The 13,109-nt window shown below is 47.6% G+C and overlaps 1 protein-coding gene across 1 annotated transcript in view; it reads left to right on the top strand.

The window, feature by feature from the left end:
• Positions 1-7,374, top strand: part of SMIM35 (small integral membrane protein 35) — a 45,162-nt gene extending 37,788 nt beyond the window's left edge. Inside the window, exons 5-7 of the mRNA XM_055273301.1 lie at positions 5,195-5,311; positions 6,264-6,297; positions 7,213-7,374. Of these exons, the coding sequence (XP_055129276.1) occupies positions 5,195-5,311; positions 6,264-6,297; positions 7,213-7,312 (251 nt within the window). The 3' untranslated portion in view covers positions 7,313-7,374. The remainder of the gene's footprint in view (positions 1-5,194; positions 5,312-6,263; positions 6,298-7,212) is intronic.
• Positions 7,375-13,109: the final 5,735 nt, after the last annotated feature.

Genomic DNA, 13,109 nt, shown 5'->3' with positions numbered 1-13,109 from the left:
AAGGGTTAAAGAGGATATCCCAGTGGAAATTACAAAACATTTAGATCAGACAAAGGTAAAAATGTTACATATCAAGTCTTATAAAATGAAGCTAAAGTGATGTTTAGGGGTAAATTTAGAGCATCAAATGCATATATCAAAGTACATTATACTGGAAGTTCTAACCAATATAATTAGACAAGAAAAATAAATTGAGACATATAAGAAAAGAAAGTAAGAAAGCAAACGGCCTTTATTTGTGGACAATATAATAGTCTACATATCCAAGGGAGACCAGAAGAAAATGATTAGAATGAGAGAATTCAGCAACGCTATTACATGGAAGACCAATGTACACAAAACAAGCTCCCATTCACACTTACAACATCATAAAGTACTGAGGAATAAATCTAGCAAGAAGAGTACCAAACCTTTAAAGGACAAATTATAAAACATATGATAGTCTACAAAAGATGACCCAAAATAAATGAAAACATTTGCCATACTTGTAAGTTTGAAGACTCAGTATCTCAAATATGTAAGTTTTATCCAAATAAACCTATACATTTACTGCTACCTCAATCAAATTCTAATAGAGATTTTCACTGACCTTGAAAAACGAATTCCCAAATTCACAAGAAAGAGCAAAGTACTCAGAATAACTAACATGCTTATGAGGGAGGATAGAGTGGAGCGTTTATTTTACCAACTATCAAGATTTATTTATATATTTATATATTTATGTATTTATTTATTTATGATGGAGTCTCGCTCTCTCGCCCAGGCTGGAGTGCGCTAGTGTGATCTTGGCTCACTGCAACCTCTGCTGCCTGGGTTCAAGTGATTCTCCTGCCTTAGCCTCCCGAGTAGCTGGGATTACATTTGCCCGCTACCACACCCGGCTAATTTTTGTATTTTTAGTAGAGAGGGGGTTTCGCCATGTTGACCAGGCTGGTCATCTTGAACTCCTGACCTCAGTTGATCCGACCACCTCGGCCTCCCAAAGTGCTGAGAATACAGGCGTGAGACACCGCGCCCAGCCAAGATTTATTATGAGGCCATAGTAATTAAGATAATGTAGCAGTGTTTGTCATTACATGTCTAGTGTCCAGTGACAGACACATAGACCAATAGAAGACAGTTGAAAGCCTAGAAAAAGAAGCAGGCACATCTGTATAACTTGATATATGAAAGCAGCAGCAATGAAGGGGAAAAGGATGGAAAATTAATTTCCATATAAAAATTACAGAGATAATGTATACAAAAATGAATTCCAGGTTGATTGAAGTCCTAAACTGTAAAAAACAAAACGTTAAAACTTTTAGAAAAAAATTAAGGCGTATGTCTTGGAGTAGAGATGGATGTCTTAAATAAGATTTTTAAAAAGCACAAATACATAAATTTGATTAAAATATTAGTTAAAATTCTGCTCAAAAAAGACACTATAAGCAAACTTAAAAGGCAAGCCACAACCAAAGACTTTGGGGGACCCTTTTGCAGATCTCTGAGAGTCCTTGTCTCTGTCCAGCTCCCTTCTCTCTGGTATTTTGTCCATAAATTCTGGCTTCCTGGGCTTCCCTGAACTTAGATTCTGACTCCTCAATTTGACTGCTGGGCTCTTTCCGGGTTTTCCCTTCTGTGCTGGAACTCGGGGAACTCACCCAGGCAATAAGCCAGGCAATCCTAGAGAGCTCTTCATTTTACTTCCTTCCTTCAGGGATCACTATTCTGTACTACCTTTGCCCATTGTTTTAGATGGTTTGTTGGTTTTCTAGTTATTAAAGTAGGAGAGTAAACCTGGTCCCTATTATTCCACCATGGCCAGAAGTGGAAGTGGTCCTAATATAATTTTCATAAAGTTTGAAAACATGTAAAACAATGGTATATATCTCTGTATCTACATAGAGATAAAGAATTTATTAAAAATATGAAGTAATGGTATAAAAAAGGTGTATAGGAAAGATAAACACCAAATTTGGGAGGGTATTTACTTGGAGGGAGAGATAGGAGAGGACTACTCTGAAATTGAGCTACTTTATAGGTAAGAAGGGCAGCATTTTAGAATTCTTTGAAAAATTAGTAGGCACATGGCTGTTCTTCATGCTATTTTATATACTTCTTGTATGCATGAAATATTTTATAATAAAAATGTAAAAGTATTAAAAAGAAGACTAAGGAATATTAGGTAAAGGAGCATCCCAGAAAGATCAAGGGGTAAAATAGAGTAATTGTTTCTGCAAGCTACCTAAGTCAGAAGACACTGTGTAGAGGAGATAAAAAAATGACAACGGAGACATAGCATCTTCTTCCCTCACCTCGGGGTCTTTGGAAGGCCTGTGATTTCCCTGCTGGTGCTTTCCTACTGGTATTTCCTACTTTTGGACAGACTTTTCTTTGATGAAACCCTTCAAACCCCAGCTTCCACAAACACCACCAATATCACTATGACGCTGTGTTGTCATCTGTCCGTCCACCTGTGAGTCACTAACCCTTAGTTCTTGAAGATTTGAGCCCTCGAGTCACTGTCCCTCTCTCTGTCATCCACAGAGATGATCTTCTTTGACCTTGGCCTCTTAGCTCCTTGCACTCCTTTCCTCCAATTACTGTCTTGCTTGGATATTGCAGTGGCCTCCTGACTGGTCCCCCTTCTCCAGGGTCATTCCCTACCTCGTCAATTCTTAACACAGTAGCCAGCCAGAGACATCCTTTTAAAACATTGGGTCATGCCCCTTCTCTACTCCAAGTCCTCAAGTGACTCCCCATCTCGCTCAGAGGAAAAGCCAAGCTCCCCTCATTGTCTTCAGAGCACTACATTATTTGGCTCCTGATACCTTCTCTCCTGCTGCTTTCCTGCTCATCACCCTGGGCTCTTGGATGCTTCTGAAACCTGCTAGGCATGCTCCTGCCTCATTTGTACCTACTGCTCCCTCTGCCTAGACATTTTCACTCTAGATACCTCTAAGGCTTGTTTCTTCTCTCACCTCCTGATATGGTTTGGCTGTGTCTTCACCCAGATCTCATCTTGAATTGTAGTTCCCATAATCCCCATGTGTTGTGGGAGGGACCTGGTGGGAGGTAATTTAATCATGGGGGTGGGTACCCTCATGCTGTTCTCGTGATAGTGAGTGAGTTCTCGTGAGATTTGATGGTTTAATAAGGGACTTTCCCCGCTTTTGCTTGGCACTCTTCTCCTTGCTGCCGTCATGTGAAGAAGGATGTGTTTGCTTCCTCTTCCACCCTGACTGTAAGTTTCCTGAGGCCTCCCCAGCCATGCTGAACTGTGAGTCAGTTAAACTTCTTTCCTTTATAAATTACCCAGTCCCAGGTATGCTTTTATTAGTAGTGTGAGAATAAACTAATACACCTCCTTTAGGTCTTTTCTCCCCAATTGTCACATTTGTCATAAGACCTTCCTTGACCACTTTATTTAAAACTGCTCTCTCCCTTCACAATGCTTTCTTTTGCTTAAATTTTTCTCTAGCATTTACTACCCTCTAATATGCTATTTAATTAATTTCTTTATTTTGCTTATTGCCTGTCTCCCTTCACTGGAGGGGCTCTCTATGACTTCCCTGCCTCTCTTTTGGATACAGGAATCATTTGGTTACTCTCATGCCATGACAGCAACTCTTCAAGGCTGTGTGAGGCTCCATTTGGCAAGGCACCCATATGCAACTATTCTTACCTGGACTCTTGCTGTCTTGGAGCACAGCCCAGCTCTTGGATCCCACAACTCCATCTGGGAATTCTATTGCCTTCCTGGGGCTCGACTTTGGAGCAGGGAACAAGGTTGCTCTCTCTGGGACCCATCGGCATCTTTGTAACCTGGCCTTTTTCTTTATCTCTTTCATCTCTCTGGGCTGGAGATTTTTTCCTAGTATGATGAGGAGGGTAATTCTTGTTCTGGCTCACTTCTTGTCTATGCTGTGAATTCTTTCCCCAAGGGCCTGGGTTTTTGTAACTTAAAACTGAAAGGAGAGACCCCTTCCCTCTGCATTTGGCTATCAGATTCTCTTCACTGAGTAAAGAATAACCTGGTTGCCAGTGAGAGGAAGGACCAAGGGGCGTAGCATGGGCATATCATTTTTAATGAGAGAATTGTGAAATACTTAAAAAATACAGTTGTACCATTTGATAATACTAATGACAACAACAACAATAATGATATAATTTACATCTATTGAGCATTTCGTGTATGTCAGATCCTCTCCTAAGTGCTCTCTACATATGGTATCTCTTTTGTCACAACAAATCTATGTATATTTAATATTAGTCTTATTTTCCATCAGAGCAGTTGAAGTTCAGCAAGGTAAAGAGACTTGTGTGTGTCAGGGTCTCACAGTTTGCAAACGGTGGATCTAGGCTTCAGATGCTAGCCTGCACCTAAAGCCTGAGCTCAACCACTGCACCTCCTGGCCTCTTGGCAATATCCCTGGAGCCTCAGGACACCAAATGGGGAATCATTCCATTCTTTCACACTCCTGGCTCCTCATCAGGCAGCAGTGGGGCTGGCCTTCTTGATTCCCTGCCCCAGCAGAGGTGGGTTGTCCCTAGGGTGCCCCCACTGTCAGCCTCTTCCTCAGAACCTGGTTGTCCTTTCTGCTTCTACCGTGGCCTATCTCATCTCCCTGCAGGTTTCCAACCTCTCTCTCTCTCTCTTTCTTGGTTTGGCTTTACAAATAAAATATAAATTTAGCTAAGAGCTCATACCACAAAAAGGGAAGAAATGGTAAGTACAGGCAGCAAACAGAGTCCAAGGGTTAACACCCTGCTGCCACTGGGTGCATGGGCTTTGCAAAGGGGTGGGGGGACTGAGGCTCCCTGGTCTGTGTTCTTGGACCCTCCAGGTGGCCCCTGACCACCTGGCTCATGCTGAGGCAGGACCTCCCAGGCTCTCCCCCACACAGGCAGAGCTTTTTCCAGGTAGAATATGCCTGTGGCTTCAAAAAGACCTCAAACAATCTCTACTATCCGAGGATTATTCCTTTGGATTAACAAGCTCCAAATACTGGATAGGCTCACTCTAAAAATTCAGGTGTCAGACATTTTCATCTTAGTATAGCTGGGCTGAATCATCGGGCTCAGAGCAAGGCTCCCAGGGGACAGTTATGTTGGTAGGCAGTGGGAAGGGAGGAGAGCTTTGAAACGTGGTGCAGGTGGGTCGGTGCAGCAGGCTGTGGGCTGTGGGAGGGTGCAGAGCTGCATTTCTCTGCAGGTGAGGACTCCATCAGCACCTTGGGCCTGATCCTTGGCGTGGGGCTGTTGCTGCTGCTCGTGTCCATCCTCGGCTATAGCCTGGCCAAGTGGTACCAGCGCAGGTACTGCTGGGAGGGTGAGTGTGCACTGGGCCCTGTCACCCCAGTTCTGCCCAGCTCCTCCTCTCCCATAGCAGTTGGCAATGCCTGGCAGGGCTGCAAACTCTTCAGCATGGTGGGATGCAAAAATATTTCCTGTGGTGGTTGCAGTGGTTGAAGACTTGAGTGGGTGGCTAAGCAGTTGAGGTGGTGAGGTGGGGCAATGGTACTTTTATCGAGGGAATGGGGGCTCCTCCCATCCCAGCAAGCAGCCAGCTTCCTCCTCTCTCAGAGCCCATAGGAGTCCATGCCAGGGGTCTCTGTGGGCCCCCAAGGCCAAGAGCAATGGCCTAGACAGGCCAAGCTCCAACTGGCTCCTTGTGTGTCTCTGCCCCTGCCTGTGGGTCTTGGGGCCCTCTCCTAAGCTTGTGGAGGTATCAGCTTCACTGGGAGTCTCCTGGAATTTGCTGTGGTGTTCTCAACTCTGAGACATAGCTGCAGTTTTCACTGGACTCTGGGAAAACTGGAAGGGTGTGCTGGAGTGCCAAGGGGTAGAAACTATTCCCTAGATCTGCAGTTAACTTTAACAGAGTCCATGGATATTTGTTGAGCACCTACTATATGCCAATGAACTTTTGTCTAATATGATTTTCTTTAAAATTCCACATGAGGAAGACATTATTATAGCCTTCATTTTTATAGATGGGGACATGAGGCTAAAGTCGTGGAGTCAGAATGACGTGGAGTCTGAATTCAAGCCCAGGTCTGGTTCTTTTGGGGTCCAGGCTAGGACTGCCTTCATCCCAGCATAATCAGGACCCTTAATGGGGGGCCCTGAAGGAGGCTGGGATGCTCGCACACCATCCTGAGGTCCAGCCCAGCCACCCTCCTCCTCCAGACAGGGATGAGGTAGTACCAGACGTTCTTAGAAGGGTGATGGACTGCTTCCCCTGGAGGTGCTAACCCTCTCTTTTTGGATTGTCTTCCTAGGGCCTAATTTTGTCTTCAACTTATATCAAATCCGGTGAGTAAATTCAGGGAATATCTGGGTGAGGTGGGGGTTGGGGGTAGATATAATGGAAAAAGAATCAAAGATAGAGTAAGAACTGACTGGTTCCCTTTCCTGTCTTCTGTTCATGCCCCTAAGAAAATAAAAGAAGGGCACAAGAATCCATTTAGAAAAGTCCCATGAATTAAAACTTGAACACAGACAGGACTATGTGAAACCCTGATGGCAATGATCTCCTTAACACTTACCCTTAGGCAGGGAACATCCATCCATCCATCCATCCATCCATCCATCCATCCATCCATCCATCTGTCCATCTATCCATCTCTCCCCCAAGCAGACAGAGCCTGCCTTCCTTTCTTCCTTTCTTCCTTTCCTTTCCTTTCCTTTCCTTTCCTTTCCTTTCCTTTCCTTTCCTTTCCTTTCCTTTCCTTTCCTTTCTTTTCCTTTCCTTTCCTTTCTTTCCTTCCTTCCTTCCTTCCTTCCTTCCTTCCTTCCTTCCTTCCTTCTTTCCTTCATTTATTCAGAAAGATGCTATCATAACCACCACTACTGCGGTATTAGTTTCAAAGAGTACAAAGATGACTGGGCATAGCCTCTGTTTTCAAGCATTTCATGTCTCTGCTGGAGACAGGTCTGATTACAAATAATGTAATCTCAGGCACAAGATAGTATGAAAAAGAAGAGCATATCAGAAAATCAGGTATTCAGGGAGCGTGAGCCGGAAGTCCTCTTGGCGTTGGTCATCTCTTCTACTTGCCACAGGCAGGGCTGTACCTCCTTTGGCCCTGAGAGATGAATATGGTAAGTGGCCCACTTCCTTTTCTGGAAGACAAGTCAGTGAATTGGTGCCCTGGAGTCAAGGGAAATGGGGACCCAGGGAGAGGCTAGGTTATCGCTCCAGTAGCCTGATTGTATCATCTTCTTCAGGAACCTGAAGGATCTGGAGATAGGTCCACCCTTCACCATCAGTGGTCACATCAGCAGCACAGATGGTGGCTACAGGAAGTTCTCCAATGGGCTAGTCTGATGCAGAGACAGCAACTTGTGAAGCCCTGGGGAGGTGAGTTGGAGTTGGGAGAGCTTCCGAGTGAGCCTGATGTCCAAGTAAGGTCCTAAGAGGGTCCAGTCACCCAAGCCTCGCACCAAGGACCACTTGGAACCCAAAGAGATTATCTGGTTCATCCCCTGTCTTCTGGTGCTGATCTCAGGCTTGGGTCATGTTTTCTCCCACCCACTTCTGGTACTGGGCCTGCCCTGTTTCCTCCTGTCCACCCAATCCATGCCCGGCCTTTCTTTCCTGGGAAGGTTCTGTTTGTATTCAAGGTGGAAGCTCCTAGAGCAGAGCTTTTTATCTCAACTCTTGCTCTGAGATGAAATTTCCAGATGGCCAATATCTCCAAGAAGCATCACTCTAGCACTTCAGTTCTGAGCTTTCTGAGCCCAGGAGCCTCCCCTGCTTCATGGCCCGCCAACCCTTTGGCCACACCTTCCCTTGCCTGCCTTCAAGCCTGTCCCTTCCCCACATCTCAGCTGCTTTTTCCCATCCAAACCATTTCTTCCTCGGGCAGTTCTTGCCCCTCTCAGGCTCCCCTGGACTGCCCTCATCCTTTTGGATCTTCAAGGCCTGGCCTGGCCCCTCACTGTGAAGAATGAGGGGGTCTCCTCTGGATACACCACCAGCCTATGATATGGGAGTCCTGGGGAGTCAGGCCTCTGGGGATGGAGTCTGGCTGGGCAGCAGCGGCTTTCTCTCAGAACTAAAAGAGGCCACCATTCCTCAGGAGGAAGCTGGATCCCGGGAAGCCCCTGAGCCTGTAGGACAGGTCACAGATGTCCTGGAGAACCAGCCCTGCCCAGTGCAGTCCAGTGTGGGCGAGGCCTCCAGACACCAGTGGGGAGCTTCTTTATGTGGTATCTCCAGTTATCTCCCCCTGTAGGGTTGACCAGGGGCTGGAAAGCCAGTCATAGCTTCAATAGGCGAAGTTATACTGAGGTGATTCCAGACATAGTTTTAACATTCCCACCTGAGGCCAACTTCCCTGAAGCCTGAGCTGGGCCTTGACTCTGCCCTGCCCCGCTCTGTACTTGGTTCCAGCACTTTCAACCCTCCCCCTGCCCCGTCCCCAATCTGGGCCTGTTCTCTTACTGCTCAAGGCCTCAGTGCCTCCCAAACATGGCCAACTCCCAATTTTGATGTGCAGTGCTGAGAACAGTCTAGAAACATGTTCTTGTCGCCTAGGCTCCTGCGATGGGGTGGGCATGGGGGACTGGGTGAGTGCTACCTTGCCGTGTTCTGCATTTCTTGTGCAAAGCCTGTCCTGTGGCAAAAGTGGGCCGGAAATGGTGGGAGTGTGAAGAGGAACCCAGGAGAGGCTGAACAAACCAGATAATGCACCAGGGAAACCAAGAATCCACTGTAGTTTGGTGGACAGCAGGGCAGTTCCCCTCGTGAGTCATCACTCCTTTCTCCGGTCTATGCCCTGCTGTACTGGAGGTGGAGTGTCCACAGGACATCAGCTCAGAAGGTGCTTAGTGCAGACTTGTTCAAACCAGAGAGGCAGAGTCCTCGGGGCTCCTGTGGATGGAGTAGGGCAAGAGAAGGGAGCCTGTCACTGCTGAAACCTGCAGTTAGAACAGCCAGCTGCCAGCCCCTCTGCTAGCAGCCCAGCAACAGATGCAGGAGCCCAGTGCAGCAAGTGGGAGGAGGAGGGAAGCTGTGTGATTTCTCTCTCTATACTCCCTTTCCTGAAGCCTCATTTCTCGTTTTGGGTTCTAGCAGATTGTAGAGGAAGGAAGGTGAGGAGCCTCACCAGCCCTTACCCCATTTTCTGCCAGGGTCTGGAGGCCATTCTCCCAGCATAGCCAGGCTTTGACTTAATTACCAAGTCTCTGGATTTGGAGGTCTTCAACTGAGTCTTCTGCCCCTGAGTAAGTGGGAGTGAGGAAGGCCCCTTAATGGTTCTGAGACCCCTCCCTTCCTTGAAGGCCTCTTGGAATAGCAGGGAGGGGAGATGGGTTGTCTTCAGCTTCCTTCCTTGAATTTCAATTCTGAGGACTGGGGCCTCTTTCCTAACCCCTGAGGTTTGGGCCCCAGTAAAACTTTCTTTCTTTCTTTTTTTGAGATGGAGTCACCCTGTTGCCCAGGCTGGAGTGCAGTGGCGGGATCTTGGCTCACTGCAACCTCCGTCTCCCAAGTTCAAAGGATCCTCCTGCCTCAGCCTCCCAAGTAGCTGGGATTACAGGTGTGCGCCATCATGCCCAACTAACTTTTATATTTTTAGTAGAGATGGGGTTTCACTATGTTGGCCAGGCTGGTCCCGAACTCCTAACCTTGAGGGATCCACCCGCCTCGGCCTCCCAAAGTGCTGGGATTACAGATGTGAGCTGCTGCACCTGGCCCGGCCCCAATAAAACTCTGTATCCGCACCCTGCCTAGCAGGGACACTGGGTCTGCAGTCCATGCCTGGCCACCCTAAGCCCCTGGAAGTGCTCAGAACTCAGTAGCCTTGGGGAATCTTGAAAGGGAGGATGGGACCCAGGACCCAGGTGGCCCTGGCCCCAGGTCTGTGGCTTCAGGTGAGGAGACGGGGACAGCTGCCCGGGGCTGGGAGCACGGAGGGTATTTCCCATCCTTAGGAGCAGAACTGATACTGGGCGACTTCCTCTTTTAGGGCCCTCTGACGCACCCTTTGTCCCCTCAGCCTCCCCCTCTTTTCCTTACTTCCGCAGGCTACTGGCGAGCACAGCTTTCTTCACCCTTGGGGCCCGGGCCTTACCCCTGGACTCTGCGTGTTTCTGTTGAGGGCTGTAAAGGGCAGATTCCAGCTTGTTTAGAAACGATTCGGGAGCAGATGCCTGGAAACCCAGCCACAGGTTTGGCTGAGCCAGGCACTGGCTGGGACCCAGACCACGGCTGTGCCAGGGCCTCTCCCAACACCTTCCCGCTACCTTTTTACGGTTCTTCTTTCCACCGGCCCTAAGAGCCCAGAGGCAGTCACGGGGGCTGGGGGCCCAGGGGCTGGCTGGTCCCGGTTCCCATGCCACCCTTTGGTGCCTTCTCTGGGGCTATTCTCCAGCCTGGGTACCCTCTTGTCCCCGCACCCCCTCCCCTCCAAGCCATATCTAGTCTCTGTGGGATGGCTCAAGTCCATCTTTGCTGTGACTTTGCTCAGGGCTCGAGACTTGATACCACCCATTTTGATCTGAATTGCAGGTGGCCACATTTCCTCCATTTGTGCTGTTCCTCAACCAGGCTGAGCCCTCTGCCAGCAAATTTATGTCCCATAGGTCTTTAGTAACTCCTAAAGCTGGAGCGTGCTGGAGGAGGTCAGTAACTACTTGCCGAGTAGAGAAGAGATACCCAATGTAGCCACAGAAGGCTGCTTTGTCCTAGAAAATTGATCAAAATCATGATGAGGCTGGGAGGTGAAGAGGGAGCTTTTCTCTCCTCCAAGTTCTCCTTGAAGTCTTACTGATCTCGTCTCATGCCAGTGGCATTGGAGGGGGCCAGGTGCCAGGAGCCAGGAGGCCAGTGTCTATGGTGCCCCTCTCTCTGCTTCAGGAGTCTGAGAAACTCAAAGTAGGAGCAGATGGGAGGATCATTATTATTTTTTAAAAAACTGCTTAGTGATCAAAAGGAGGAGCAGAGACTGTTTGCACAGTCCACAGTCCACAGAACACAAAGCCTTTTCTTGCATGATACTGCGTTTTCAGCCTTATGTCAAGCTTGAGACACAGAGATTATTCTTGGTCTCGTTTTACATACGGGGACACTTGGGTCAGAAAAGCAGCATGCTTTACCCAAGTTCCACAGCTGGCTACTGGCTGCACCAGAGCTGAGCAGAGTCTGCACCCTCACGGATGTAGCTGACATCAGGGTGTAAGGATGAGAACTGAATGTAGTATAAGGTCTGGTTCTGACCCTGCCCTGACATGCTGTGTGGTCATGGGCTACTTACTCCACCTCTCTGGGCATCTATTTCAGCATCTGGAATCAAAAGATTGGACTATTTTTCCAAGGCTTCTCCTGGTTCTTACCTGTAGGAGAGCAAAGACCTTACCTACTTTTTTTTTTTTTTTAAAGCCTCTGCATTCTCAGTTCTTAGCATATAGCCTGGTCCATAGTAGGTGCTCAGTAAACAATTAAAAGATGCAAGTACAAAGTGTCAATATATCTTCCCGTTTTAGGAGATGGCAGTTGAAAGGTGATGGCTGCAGTTCCCTAGTGGTCTAGGATTCTAAGCATTACTTAGCCTTTCCTTGACTCTGCACGTGTCTGACCAGGTTCCAAGTCTGGCCCATGGCCAACCAAATCGTTCTTTACCTGTAGGGTGAAACGCTAACGTTTGCTGAGCACATATCAGTGCAGGGCAGAGGCTTATGATGCACGTCTTCATCCTCACAGCCTCACAGCCTCACAGGTGAGGGAACAGAGGCCCAGAGTGCTGTGAAGTGATTTGTTCAAGGCCAAGCAAGAATCTATTTTCTTTATAATCCTTTGTCACCCACTTCTAGCCTCAGTCCAAACTGGCAGCTATCCTAACATCCTTGGCCCCCAAGAACATACTCCTCCCTCCTGATGGTCTCTAATCTCTTTTTGGGGTCTCCTTGTGTGGTGAGAAGGGCGCTCAGGAGCCCAGTCCTCCCCAGGCCCCATCCTCAGCTCTGAGCTTCCCACTGACCCACTCCTCTTTCTTACTTTTATTTTTTTAGACCTTCCTTGACCTCCAAATCACCAAATTCTGCCCATTCTTCACGCCAGCTCAAATTTCCCTTCTCCAGGGAGACTTCTGCAAGACCCATGGATCTTGTGCTCTGCTGATTTTAAATACAGATAGTCTCAGGCTCCCATAACTTTATTATTGATTATTGCTTTGCATTCATTTATTCACTCTGCTTCCATAACATGCCAGGAACTATGCTAGGCACCATGAGGGCATCCAGTCTCCCTGAAATTAACCTTGCTTTCTCCTATTTGACAGGCATTTCTTGCAGGCAGGATCAGGTTTTAAGCCTCTTCTGAGTTCTCCGCGGTACTTTGCATGGCTCTGGCCACAGCCAGGAACTTCTCAGGAAATTGTGTTGAAATCTCTCTTCAGAACATCTTGGGCATTGCTTCATCCCTGGTGCAATCCTAGGTGCTCTGAAAACCAAAACTTTTGATCTCTCCCCAACCTTGACTACATTCAACCTTGTGCTCATGATCAGTTACATTTCTGAGAGAGAGCATACAGATGACGATTTTTCTATCTTAAACGATAAACTAAGGAATGATCAAAACCGTGACAAGGCTGGCAGGTGAAGAGGGAGCTTTTCTCTCCTCTAGGTTCTTCTTCAAGTCTTAATGGTGTTGTCCTATGCCAGTGGCATTGGAGGGGGCCTGGTGCCAGGAGCCAGGAGGCCAGAGTCTATGGTGCCCCACTCTCTGCTCCAGGAGTTTGAGAAACTCAAAGTGGGAGCAGATGGGAGGATCATTATTATATTTCTAAAAACTGCTTAGTGATCAAAAACCATCTAGAAGCCGTGATATTTAAACAGATCTGGTACAAAACAGGAAGCCAGTGGCCTGGTGAATTCTCACACTTGGAGACCAGAAGTGAAAATGTTCTGCCTGCCCAGAGTAGCAGCAGGCCAGCAAAACAACAGGTGTGGCCGGGCACGGTGGCTCATGCCTGTAATCCTAGCACTTTGGGAAGCCAAGGCGGGTGGATCACTTGAGGTCAGGAGTTCAAGATCAGCCTGGCCAACATGGTGAAAACCCATCTCTGCTGAAACTACAAAAATTAGCCGAGTGTGGTGGCTCGTGCCTATAATCCCAGCTACTA

This window comes from Symphalangus syndactylus, chromosome 3 (genome assembly GCF_028878055.3).
Source record: "Symphalangus syndactylus isolate Jambi chromosome 3, NHGRI_mSymSyn1-v2.1_pri, whole genome shotgun sequence".
NCBI lineage: Eukaryota > Metazoa > Chordata > Mammalia > Primates > Hylobatidae > Symphalangus > Symphalangus syndactylus.
This window is presented reverse-complemented; position numbering and strand designations above follow the sequence as displayed.